Source organism: Kogia breviceps, chromosome 10, assembly GCF_026419965.1.
Source record: "Kogia breviceps isolate mKogBre1 chromosome 10, mKogBre1 haplotype 1, whole genome shotgun sequence".
NCBI classification, from domain to species: Eukaryota; Metazoa; Chordata; class Mammalia; order Artiodactyla; family Physeteridae; genus Kogia; species Kogia breviceps.
The window spans coordinates 349,951-362,355 of NC_081319.1; the positions used below are offsets into that span (position 1 = coordinate 349,951).

Consider the following 12,405-nt stretch of genomic DNA (forward strand, 5'->3'; position numbering starts at 1 on the left):
CGGCACCATTGAGGGGAGAGAAAGAAGAAACGTGCAGAAGAGGGAACCGGGCTCCAAGCTGACCCACCTCCTTCTACGGAGACCATAGCACAGTCCCTAAGAGAGGACGGCAAGGCCACGGAATCCAGCCTCTCTGCCCGAGGCCTGGCCGCACTAGCGCCCCTCGCTTCTGATGCCACAGGGAGAATTTCGCGAGGTGCCCTCAGACCACCTGGTTGGACACATGGGGCTTGCAGACACACAAGTCCTGTCCGACCCCGCACCTCCGCTGTCACATGCTGGAGGTGGGCATGGAAGCCTCCAGCTTTTCACTCTTTGATAACAGCTTTATTGAGATTGAATTTTTATACCACACAGTTAACCCATTGTAAGTAGAAAGCTCGGTGGTTTTTTGCATATTCACAGGCTTGTGCAGCCAGCAGCACAATGCATTTGACAACATTTCCACCCTCTCCCCAGAAGCCCACTCTTTAGCGGTCACCCCTCATTTCCCACCGCCCCGGAATCCCCAGTCCATTTTCTGTCTCTGTGGGCTCGCCGGTTCCGGATGTCTCGTGTAAGTGGAATCCACTAACTGTCTTTCTCTGTCTGGCTTCTCTTGCTGAGCATCATGTGTTCGAGGTTCATCCAAATCATAGCCTGTGTCAGCGCTTCACTCTTTTTCCACGGCTGAGTCACCCTCACCCTGTTTTCAAGTCTATAATTAACTGTGTCTCCCTGCCTGCCCCGCACACGGCTGATGAGGTTCTCACCTTCCATCAGTCTCGGGCGGTAAGCTGAACTTTGAACCAACACCCAGGGGTCCTGTGCAGAGGCTGAAAGCCCAGCCCCCCAGGGTGCACAGTTGCCCTGTGTGACCAGAGCCCAGGAGGAAGGGTGAGATGGGCCTGCCTGTTTGCAGGACCAGCGTCCCGCGGTCTCATGGGAAACCAACGCGCTCGTCAGCGTCTCGTGAGGGCTGCTCCGCACCGTGCCAAGCGGGCGAGACACACGGGTCAGGGACCACGGTGCTGCCTTCAGTTCAGCCCCCCTCGTACTAACTGTCTAGTTGGAAAGGGCTGAGGCTCCAGGGGAGGGTCCTTCCTGCTTCTTCCAGCTTCTTGGGGCTCCAGGCATCCCTGGGCTTATGGCTGCACCCCTCCCATGTCTGCCTTCATCTCCACGTGGCTTCCCCTCTGTGTCTGTGTCTCCGCTCGCCATGTAAGCACGCAGTTACACAGGACTGGGACCACCCTAAGGCCCCTGTTCCACCCAGTTACACGGCCAGGCCCTCCTTCCAAATGAGGTCATGTCCTGAGCCCCTGCGGTCAGGACGTGGATGTCTCTTTCCCTGGGGGGTACACAATCCCCCTTCAGCCTGAGATAACTGTAATGTTGCCCAGGAACAAGCACGGCGCTCAGCTCAGCCAGCCCCTCGAAGAGGTCTGAGCCCGCCTGGTCTCCTGGAAACAGACTGGGCGGGGGAGTGCGGCTCAGGCCCCGCGTGCGAAGGACACCAGGAAGCGCCCGTGTGAGGCTCCCCTTCGCAGCGGCAGCACTGGACCGGCCGACGAGGCCCAGAAGGGCAACCCCGAGCTCCTTGGAGGGCTCGACCCACGTGGGCTGGGCGCGCCAGGCAGCAGGGAGCGGGTGTGTGAGGAAGTGTATGTGACGGGCCTGCAGCGAGCAGCTGAGCACAGCTGTGTGTGTCACATCAGGCACACGTGACGGGTCAGCAGTGGGCAGACATGGCTGAGACCAGGTGCGGTGCACACTCACGTGATCAGGTCCACGTGGCGTCTTAGCGGGCAGGGCACCCCGGGGCTGCCGTGCTGCCACGGGCTCGAGCCACCGACCCTGCCTGGTGTGGAGCTCCCCTCCCCCACCGCGTGCCCAGCAGCTCCCACGTCCGCACCTGCGCAGTGGCTGCGCCTGCGCAGAGTGCTTCCCCTGAGCGAGTACTTCTTGAAGAGCGTCACCTCCGTGGTGACGGCGACCTTCCTCTTCTGCTGCTTCAGCGAGGGCGCCCCCGCCGGTGCCCGCTTTCACCAAGGCGTCCGGGTCGCAGAGGCGCGGTCCCTGCACCTGACACCAAAGAGAAGGACTTGAGAGGCTGCGCTCTCTCCCACCAGGAGCCTCATATCCGGGGGGGGGCCAGCGGGGGCATGTCAGACACACAGGACCGGACATTCTGGTTCACCTTCCCCCTGCACGGTGGGCGAAAGGACAGCCACGTGGGACCTCAGACCACGTAGGACAAGGCGCGTGTCGAGGAGCAGTGAGTGTCCGGCGCTGCAGCACGTGCATCCTCCCTGGGGCCGGCCCCCCTCCCCCGAAGGCTGGGTCTCTTAATACAGGGGACCCTGGAAGGGGGTTTTCTGGCTGGCTGGCTCACGGAAGCTGGGTGCGTGGGGACATGGGGCAGTCTGCAGCCGCGGTGAAGACATTGTTCTCTGCAGGGAAATGAGGTGGACACTGAGTCCCCGGTCTGTGGATGGTCTCGTCCTCTGGGTGTCATGTTCTTCTCGGGGGTCTCTGGGGCTTTCTCCTCACTCCGTGGGGTACAGGAGGGGAGGGGTGGACACGTCCTGGGCTCACTGTGCCTGGGCTCCTGGGGAGGACCTCTCTGACCCACACGTTCACAGGCCTCAGTCACCCCTGCTCGACACCCCCCTCCACAGACTCGGCAAGAGGACCTGCCCTGCAGGTGGGGCGCCCGCATCAGCAGAGGCGGGTCACCCACCGCACATACGACAGGAGCGAGCGCGACGCCCAGCTCGGGTGCGGAGGCGGCTGCGTGTCCTCCACCTTCAGCACCCACACGTGTGTGTAGAGATGCTCGTCCAGATACCGAGGGGCTCTTTCCTCCGATGCCTCGTGTCTCATCGTCTGGCAGGTGTGGGGGTCCTGGGGCGACCGTGACAACATGCCACAAGCCGGGGGCGTCACAACAGCAGAGATTTCTCTCTCGCAGCTCTGGACGCTGGAAATGCACAATGAAGGTGTGGTTGGCTCCTTCTGGAACTTCAGGGAATCTGCCCTGGCCTCTCCCGGCTTCTCTGGTCTCCAGAAATCCTTGGCGCCCCTGGACTTGGGGCTGCATCACCCCCACCTCTGCCTCCATCGTCACGTGGCTTCTCCTCTGTGTCTGCATCCAGATTTCCCCCTTCTTATAAGGACGCCAGCTGCTGGATTTAGGGCTCTCCCTAATCCAGCATGACCTCATCTTAACCACACCTGCAGAGACCCTGTTTCAGAAAAAAGGCCTGATTCTGGGGTCAGAAAGGATATAAATTGGGGGCGGGGGACACTACTGAACCCACAGTAGTAAGTGAGGTGTTAGCGGATGGAGGGAACGAGAAGTGCCCACGGAACGGACAGGGCATCGTGAGCCCGAAAACCGAGGCAGGCAGCTGCTTTGGGACCTGACTGCTCCGACCTCTGCGTGACCTCTGCAGGCCGACCTCAGCGGGAGTATATAGTGTCAGGGGCCTCAGGCAGGACACATCCTCCGGGTTCGGGGAGGACCCTCAGGAGGCCTTGGAGGCCAATTCTGGTGGGGGAGGACGGAAGGGCTCAACTCCAACCACCGTGGGGAAAGTGAGCAGGGCAGCGGTGTCCCATGTGCACGGGGCAGTGTTACCAGCTCGCCTAGGAAAATAACCTCTCATGGCTCCTGTGCATTATGTAAAACTCTTGTTTCTACCAGGAGCTTCTCAAGTAACTGGAGGTGCTTCTTCTGCCTTACTCTGCAGCCGTGCCCGTGTTCCAGCAGTGACCATGGACTGACAGCAGCCCTGTCCACTTCACCTGGTAGGCCCCAGCTCCGGGCTGAGAGGAGTCAGGCCACAGGCCCTGGCGTCCAGGGCTGCGGTCAGTCAGTCACCAGTGCACGGCCACCGGCCCCACGAGGCTGTTCACACTCGATGATAAAGCCGGCCAGCCCTCCCAGTGGATTCTGTCCTGCGCTGCTGGGGATGCGTGTACACGTGGGCTGAGCCCTGGGTCCGCCTCTGGACCGTGCCGGTGTGGGGTCGTTCACGCCCTCCTTTACACTCCGCGGTCCCCACGTGGTCACCCGGGAACCACGCGGGCAAGCAGGTGGGGTGTTTCAGCAGAAATGCGAGTCCCCCGTGGGGTCAAGTTGTTGATGGGATGGACGATGGTTTTTTAAAAACCGTGGTAACATAAAAGTCACCATTTACCATTAGACAACTCAGTGGCATTTATCACGTTCAAACGTTGTGCAAGCACTGCCTCCATCTGGTTCCAAAGCATTCTCGGCCCCAAAGGAGACTCCGTCCCCATCCTCCAGCACCTGGCACCACTAGCCCACTTCCTGTCTCTGTGGCTTTGCCTGTTCCGGATGTTTCCTATAAATGGAATCATACAGTTTCCGGTTGTTCTTGGCTGCATGTTCGTGTCCCTCCAAAATTCACATGTTGAAATCCTAACCCCCAAGGTGATGGTATTAGGAGATGGTGCCTTGAGGAGGTGATGAGGTCATGAGAGCGGAGACCCCATGAATGGAATTAGTGGGGTTTTTAAAATAAATTTATTTATTTTTGGCTGCGTTGGGTCTTCGTTGCTGTGCGGCGAGCGGGGGCTGTTCTTGGTTGCGGTGCGCGAGCTTCTCATCGCGGTGGCTTCTCTTGTTGCGGAGCACGGGCTCTAGGTGCACGGGCTCAGTAGTTGTGGCACGAGGGCTTCTGTAGTTGTGGCTCACGGGCCCTAGAGCACAGGCTCAGCAGTTGTGGCGCACGGGCTTCGTTGCTGCGCGGCATGTGGGGTCTTCCCGGACCGGGGCTCGAACCCACGTCCCCTGCATTGGCAGGCGGATTCTTAACCACCGCACCACCAGGAAGCCCAGAATTAGTGTTCTTATAAAAGAGACCCCAGAGAGCCCCCTGGCCCCTTCCTCCATGTGAGAATACAGTGAAGAGACACCGTCTGCAGCCAAGAACGAGCTTCACCAGAACCTGACCATCCTGACACCCTGATCTCAGACTTCTGTCCTCCAGAGCTGGAGGAAATACATTTCTGTTGTTGAAGCCCCCAGCCTGGTATTTTGCTATGGCAGCCCAAGCAGACTAAGAGAGTGTCCTTCTGTGCCTGGCTTCTCTCACTGAGCGTCGTGTTTTCAAGGTTCATCGACATTGTAGTGAGTGTCAGTGCTTCACTCCTTTTCGTGGCTCAGTAATATTCCATTGTGTGGATGGACCACATTGTGTGTATCTGCTCTCCATTTACCTGTTGATGGTCATTTGGGTGGTTTCCATCTTTTAGCTGCTGTGAGTCATGCTGCTATGAAGATGCGTGCACAGGTGTTCGTGTGTACATGTTTTCCTGTCTCTTGGGTTTGTACGTAGGAGTGGAATTGCTGGGTCATGTGGTGACCCCATGTTTGACACTTTGAGGAACTGCCAGACTGTTTTCCAAAATGGTGGCACCATTTCACATTCCCACCAGCAGTGTTTGAAGGTTCCGATTTCTCCCCTTGTTATCGTCTGTCTTTTCGATTCTAGCACCTTAGTGGGAATGAAATGCTACGTCATGGGGGTTCTGTCAGCCCGTCAGACCCGCACCCCTTTTATATCAAGTACTTTGTAACACTCCCCTCACCTTCTGAAATCAGATGCAAAGACAAGATAATCTCTCTACACAAATAATTTAAGTATAATTATGTATATTGTGTATCTATGCAGCTATAGTTACAACAGAGAGGAGAATTCAAGATAAATACATTTAAATAAAATAATACATCATTTAATAGGTGAGTGTTTGGCTTCAACTACACTAAGTAATCAGATGCTTGCTTAAATTTTACTTCAGTTTAGATTTAAGAAAAGGCAGATAACATTCAATTCAACTTTTATATTTAATATTTTTAAATGAGGACAAATAGGAATCTCTCTACATAATTTGAATTACTGTGCGGACAGCAATCCTGGTGTATTTACTGGCAATTCAAAAACTCTGAGCCCCTTTTACCAGAAGATTTGATTTTCCAAAATGTCAGAGAAAAAAAAAAAAAAAAAAAAAAAAAAAAAAAAAAACCAAAATGTCAGAGAATTCTTGGCAAAGTTCTGAATAACTATGAGAACAAGGTTCGCTAGAATCACTTCATTATTTTATTCCTGCAAAATTTAGCGTATCTTAAAGACACACAGAAATAACTTGTGTGTGAAGTAGAACAGAGTCAGATTCTCGGCTCAGAAAATCACGGGCAGGTCCTTCCCAGGAAGGGCGGGGGGCACAGGGCAGCCCTTCCTGCAGGAGGCCTGGAAGCTCAGGGCACCCTTACAACGTGCCCGAGAACCCCAACCTTTGTGTCGACCACAAATGCACAATTCCACGTGTGCCGGGGAGAACCCAGCTGACACCAGAGGCTCCCAAACAGGGCCATGTGCCCCCCTGTCCAGGGCGCAGGAGAGAGCACGGTTTGGAAGGGGTCACTTTGCAGCTGCCCCTGAAACTGGCCGGCCTGGAGCCCCTGCGTGCAGAGCAGCTCACACGCAGAGGGACCCTGGTGCAGTCCCCTCTTTCTAGGACATTAGATCGTTAAGGCCCCATAAATGCAAGACGTCATAACTTGGCTACGGAGTACTGAGTATAGTTCCCTGTCCCTCTAGTTCACCCAAAACTCGGTCTCCAAAATTCAATTCAGCGCTGGCGCACAGAGAACGGGTTTCGCGATCACAGAGAAGATGTACAGCATCCGTGTAAGGATGGATCATGTTGGGGGTATTATTATAAACTCACCTTTCGTTTACTATGGATACAGACAGTTCCACACAGAAATCTTTATAATGAGGTGTGTATACTGTTGGGGAGGGGGACCTTTTCCCCTCTATCCCTCCTGAGTTCCTGTGGTTGGACTAATAATAAAATTGACACAAGACAGATCAACAGGAGAAAAAGAAACAAATTTAATTCCTGCCCACAGAGGTCTCATAGAAATGGGACCCAAGAAGTAATCAAAGCGGTACCAAAAAAATAAAAATAATCATTGCCGCAAGAAGATGGAAGGAAAAGAACCAATAGCCAAAGCAGGAATAAACTGAACAACCAAAAACTGTAGTGCTGGATTATACCCAAGAGCTTAAAATACCTACCCAGGTGTCCACACTGGTAAAAATAAGTGATTGCATAGGTTTGTTTTTTAAAATCAGATTGAATAAAAATCTCCTATGCAGAAGAATCCAAGTTATTTGATGCAGACACTCGGCCACCCATCAAGGAGGTGAAAATAACTCCCTTCTACAGAAGTATGGGTTGCCCAAACTAAGTTCATCCAAGAGAAGACACAAGTATGGACACGGGGACAAAAGTAACTTCACCGTGGGAAAAGCTGACACATAGTAACTTAGCCAGGAGTCCAAGTAAGATTAACAGTGATAAGTTGCCTTGATGCCTATTCCCTTAATAGAAAGTGATGAGAAAGCACTTGACCTCTGTGATCTGCCTCTTCAAAACACATAACCCCAGTCTAATCACAAGAAAAACACCAACCTGACCAGTCTTCCTCCACACTGTCAAGGTCATAGAAACAAGGTGAGTCTGAGAAACTGTCAAAGCCCAGAAGAGACTAAACAGACATGGCGACTACACGTCATGTGGTGCCCTGGATGGGATACTGGAACACAAAAGGTAGAGTAAAGGTAAACTGAATCAAATATGGATTTCCGTTAATAATAAAGTATCAGTGTTTGTTCACTAAATGTGACAATTCTGTAGAATAAGAGAAACGTCTTGCACCAAACTAAAGATCTAGAGCAAAGTGGTGATTTCTTAGTGAAGACACACATTAACAAAATGGACCCTAAAATAAGAATACATAAGCAGGTCCTGTTTGTGACCCGGAGACCTCTTCCCTCCTACTGATTCTCCTCTCAGTGTTCTGGGGTTTCCCTCTCCTGGACAGGGAAGGAGCAGGGACAGAGCTCTTTGGCAGCTCCTCTAAGATCTGACCCGACCCCGTGTCTTCATGTTCCCCAGCCATCCCCGCCCAATGAGGACACCCTGCCAGGGGGAGTCTCAGGACTTATTCAACAGCCACTATTTCCACCCCACACAGCCTTCTCGCCTTACAACTCACTCAATACCATTCAGATAAGCGTACTTGCGCCCTCACTGTGTGCATTTGAAAACCGCTCTTGACAGACGGTGTGTGCAAATAACCAACTTCTCAGATACACTCATTTTGCAAAATCCAATTTTTACGCTTTAGAAAGAAAACTTTTAAATTCAACATTCAGTCCAGGCACACTCAATGTCCACAATAAATACTCTATGTATGTTCATTTCGGCTCCAAGCAGCAGCAGACAATTCTTGCCCCATCGCTCCGGGCTAATCGACCATGTCTCGCACGCAGACGGACCTGGGGTGACCTCATAAATCACTCCAGAATGAAAACGGCGTTGATCCCGCACCTCAGCCAGAGTGGAACTGGACCGAGCACAGAACTCACGTCAAGGTGGAGCTGGGCTTATCCCACATGTCGCCTGAAGGTGGGGCTGGAGCTGATGCAACACCTCCCCCCAGGGGAGACCTGGGGTTCACCCCACACCTCAAGCCAAGGTGGAGCTGGCGCCGATCCCACACCTCACCTCAGGGAGAACTGAGGTTTAACTCATCTCACCCCAAGTAGGACTCTGGTTGGCTCTCACATCTGGCCTCGGGTGGAACTGGGGTTGATTTCACACCTCGAGTCAGGACGGTGCCGGGCTTGATGCGAAACCTCACCTCCGAGGGAGCTGGAGCTCATCCCACACCTCGGCACGCGGCAGAGCTTCGGCTGATCCGCCCCCCTCGGGGTGGAATTTGGGTTGATTCAACACCTCGCCGCAGGGAGGGTCGGGCTGTTCCCACACCTCTCTCACTGGGGAGCTAGGGTCGACTGCACGTCTCGTATCAGCGTGGAACTGGGGTTGACTCCACATGTCAAACTGGGTGCAGCTGCCGTTGACCCCACACCTCACCTCCAGGTGGAAATGCAGCTGCTCCCACACCTCACCTTGGGTTGGAGCCGAAGAAGATCCTCCACATCAGCTCAGGTGCAACAGCGTTTAACCTCACCCCTCACCTCAGCTGGGACTGGGCGTCACCCCACACCTCCGTCCAGGCCGCAGCTCGTGTGCATCCCACACCTCAGCTCAGGTTCTACCTGGGCCGTTTCCACGCCTCACCACGGTGAAACGCTGTGGCCGGCCCCGCACCTCGACTCAGGGTGGAGCTGCAGGTGGGCCCCCGCCTCACCCTGGGGTGGGACTTGAGTTGATTGCGCGCCTCGCCTCACGCGGAGCTGGGGTTGGCGGCCCACTTTACCTCTGGGGGGAGCGCACGCCACACAGCTCACCTCCGGTTGGAGCCGGAGGTGGCCCTCCACACCGCCTCAGGTAGAACAGGGCTTAATCTCACCATGCGCATCTCACGTAGAGCTCGGGTCATTCTCGCACCTCAAGTCCACGGGGACTAGGGTTGATCCCAGATCTCACCTCACGGTGGAACTGGGGTTGACCTCACACCTCATCTCAGGTAGTTCTGGGGTTGATCGCACCCCTCAACCCACCGCGGGGCTGGGTTTTATCTCACACCTCACCTCACGGGGGAACCGGGGTGGATCCTACACCTCATCTCAGGGCGGAGCTGGGGTTTGTCCCAAGCCTCACCTCGGGAAGGAACTCTCTGTCTCAGCAGCTGACTGAATTGACGTGCAAAATGGGCTCTTCTCTCATTATTTGCCGATTTAAATGACGAATGAGGGGACACTGACATTTTGCTGTAGCGTCTGCCTCCGGAAACAGGCCCCGGGACACCAGAGCGACGGAGCTTTTATTTCTCGCGAGACCGAAGGGACAGCACGGGAGCGAGGGGCGAGGGGCCGGCGCGGGCGCGTCCCGGCGCGTCCGCCCGGCGCCTGCGCTCCTCCCTAGGCAGCAGGTGGCCCGTGGGCTACGTGAAGAAAAGCAGCTTCTCCACCTCGTCCTTGTCCAACGGCTCGCACCTGGAGTCGTCCTTGCCGTGCAGGGAGGGCGGCCGCGAGCGCCTCACCAGCCTCCTGCCCCACTGCGGGGACGGGCGCGCCGTGAGCCTGCGCCCGACCTCGGAGCCCCGGGGCTGAGGCCTGCACACCCGCCCCGAGCGCGCTAGGAGCCCAGGGCCCACGCCAGCCTCTCTGGTCACTCGTGGCCACTCGTGGCCGGCGGGCGGGCCGGGGCCACCGTGGGCGTTGGGGGGGAGGTCTAAGCAGCCTGGACCGGGCCTGCCCCCCGGGATGAGCCGGGATGCGGCGAGAAGGGGGGAAACCTGGAAACTCAGGGGAAACGCCAGGCTAAAGGACCCGTGTCTCCTGCCGCGAGGATTACGGGAGACCCCGCAGGGTCCTCATTTGCCCTGGGGGCCGCGTTCAGGCTCAGGCCTGCTTTAGGGACCCCGCATCCTGACGCCGGAGGCCGGAGGCCGCTCCAGCCCGCTTGCTGTGGTGTTGGACGCAGCTGTTGGGGGGCCCTTACTGAGGGGTGATGACCTTGGCCTGCGGTCTGGCTGGAACGTAGGTGGGACTCCGGGGCGGGGGCTGAGCTGTGCGCGGCAGCGTTCTGGGTGGGGGACCCGCAGCCGGGCAGGGCTGGGAGGGCACCCAGAGGAAGCAGGTCCTGAGGAGCAGGTGGGGCGGCGGGCCTCGAACGGGAGAACTTGCTCCACCCTGACCCCGCTCTGCTGGCCCATCTCCCCCCCCCCCGGGACCTCAGCAAGAGCGTCTGCAAAAGGGGGTGAGCCGGGGGGGGTGCTGCTGCAGGCCATCACCCCTCCCAGGCCCCGGCGCGTCCCCTGGGCCACCTTGCGTACCTTCTTCCGGACCTCGGCCTGGGCCCGAGCCTGGGCCCGCCGCACACGCTCCTCCTGGACCTGCTTCTGCAGCCTTAGGTTCTCCTCCCGGAGTCTGCGTGGCAGGGAGACAGGGCTTCGTGACCAGAGGCCCAGGGAAGGCCACCGAGTCACCAGCTCCCTCCCACACGGCCCCCAGGCCACAGCCCTCCATCTTCTGAGCAAACTATCCTCTCCTCCCCACCTCCCTGCCAGGGGTCAGGGCCTGGCTTCTGACCCTTGTTCCCCCGCGGGAGACCCGACTTCCTGGCTCCTCATCCCTGGTCACTGATCTGCTTCCCCATCGCCACCCTTGAAGGGCCAGGCCCCAGCAAGCTCTAGAGTCCCGTGTCCTCCTCTGTACTTGTGGCTGTCAAACCTCTGTCCAGTGCCTGCCCGAGCAGGGTCCAGGGACACACAGGAAGAGCCCTTGTGCACGTGGCGGAGACACGGCTGCTCGGGGGCGACCGTGTCTCGGGGCTCTGCTGGGACCAAATGGCCCAGGTGGCCAGGGACTGGCCTGCACCCCACCGGGCCCGTGGGGAGCTCCACGGGCCTCCCTTCGGGGCCAGGCGTCCCCTGCTGACCTCGGCTCCCCTCAGCTGCTCTCGAGTCGGCCCCTTGCCCCTCCACCGCCCCCCGACCCCGGGCTCCGGCAGTGCAGCTCCTCTCCGCCTCCAGTCCGGCCAGCAAAGTGCCTGTCACCGTCCCTTGTCCTCGGAGGCGAGGCCTCCCTCACTTTGTGAGGGAGGCTGGTCGCACCCTCTGTGCCCTGTGCCTGGCCTGCGCCTGTTGTTCCTCTCGTAACCAGCCCGTGGGACGGGGGTGTCGAGTTTTGTGAATGCCAGGACAGGCTGGGGGGGGGGGCTGGCCGCACCCTCGCTTTGGCTCCCAGGCCTCTCGACGCCACCACACGCCCCACTCCCAAAGAGGGACTTTCTCCATCGGGCTGAGCGTGCCGCCCCATCTGCACCTCCAGACACCGGCTCCCCTCCCTCAGCACGCAGCACCACGTCCTGCCCTGGTTCGGGAGCTCCGCGGGCAGGGCCGCGTCCGACCTCTGTCCTCAGCGCCAGCCCAGAGCCGGGGCAGGGGTGTGAGGGCCCCTCGCCCCCCCGGGCCCTCCCGCCGAGAGACAGCTGCGCGACCGGCGGGACCTCACCTCAAACGGCGCTCCTTCTCCTTGGCTTTCTCGGCCTGCTCGACCCTCACCTGGGGCGCCCCCTCCAGGTTCTCGAGCAGCTCGACCAGATGGTGCTCGATGGAGACCAGCGTCTCCACGGTGCTCAGGCCGGACTCCTGCTGGCTGCCCACACAGTGGTGGTACACGTCCAGCACCTTGCGGTTCAGACTCTCCAGCAGCTTGTCCTGCGAGGCGGGAGGCCCCCCTCCAGTGTGGCCACGCGGGCCTGGGCCGGCGCTGTGCCACAGCCTGCCAGACCTCTCACTGCGGCTTGGTTGACCTCCCAGGGCCCTGCCCGGCAGGCAGTGGGGCTCAGGAAGTGGGTGGGTGGGGGCCACAACTGGACGCCTGGACTTCTCTCGGCCAGAGTGCCTGA

At 57.8% G+C, this 12,405-nt stretch overlaps 1 protein-coding gene across 14 annotated transcripts in view; it reads right to left on the reverse strand.

Annotated features, from left to right (window-relative positions):
• Positions 1-305: 305 nt before the first annotated feature.
• Positions 306-12,405, reverse strand: part of CFAP100 (cilia and flagella associated protein 100) — a 54,602-nt gene continuing 42,502 nt past the window's right edge. For 7 of the 14 annotated variants that reach the window (XM_067043224.1, XM_067043225.1, XM_067043229.1 and 4 more), the window contains 3 exons: positions 12,009-12,214; positions 10,829-10,922; positions 613-2,064 (listed from right to left, as the gene is read on the reverse strand). In XM_067043224.1, the coding sequence (XP_066899325.1) occupies positions 1,234-2,064; positions 10,829-10,922; positions 12,009-12,214 (1,131 nt within the window). In that variant the 3' untranslated portion in view covers positions 613-1,233. Of the gene's footprint in view, positions 2,065-9,797; positions 10,049-10,828; positions 10,923-12,008; positions 12,215-12,405 lie in introns of those variants that run through there. The other 7 variants (XM_067043234.1, XM_067043232.1, XM_067043237.1 and 4 more) reach the window with 4 other exon arrangements.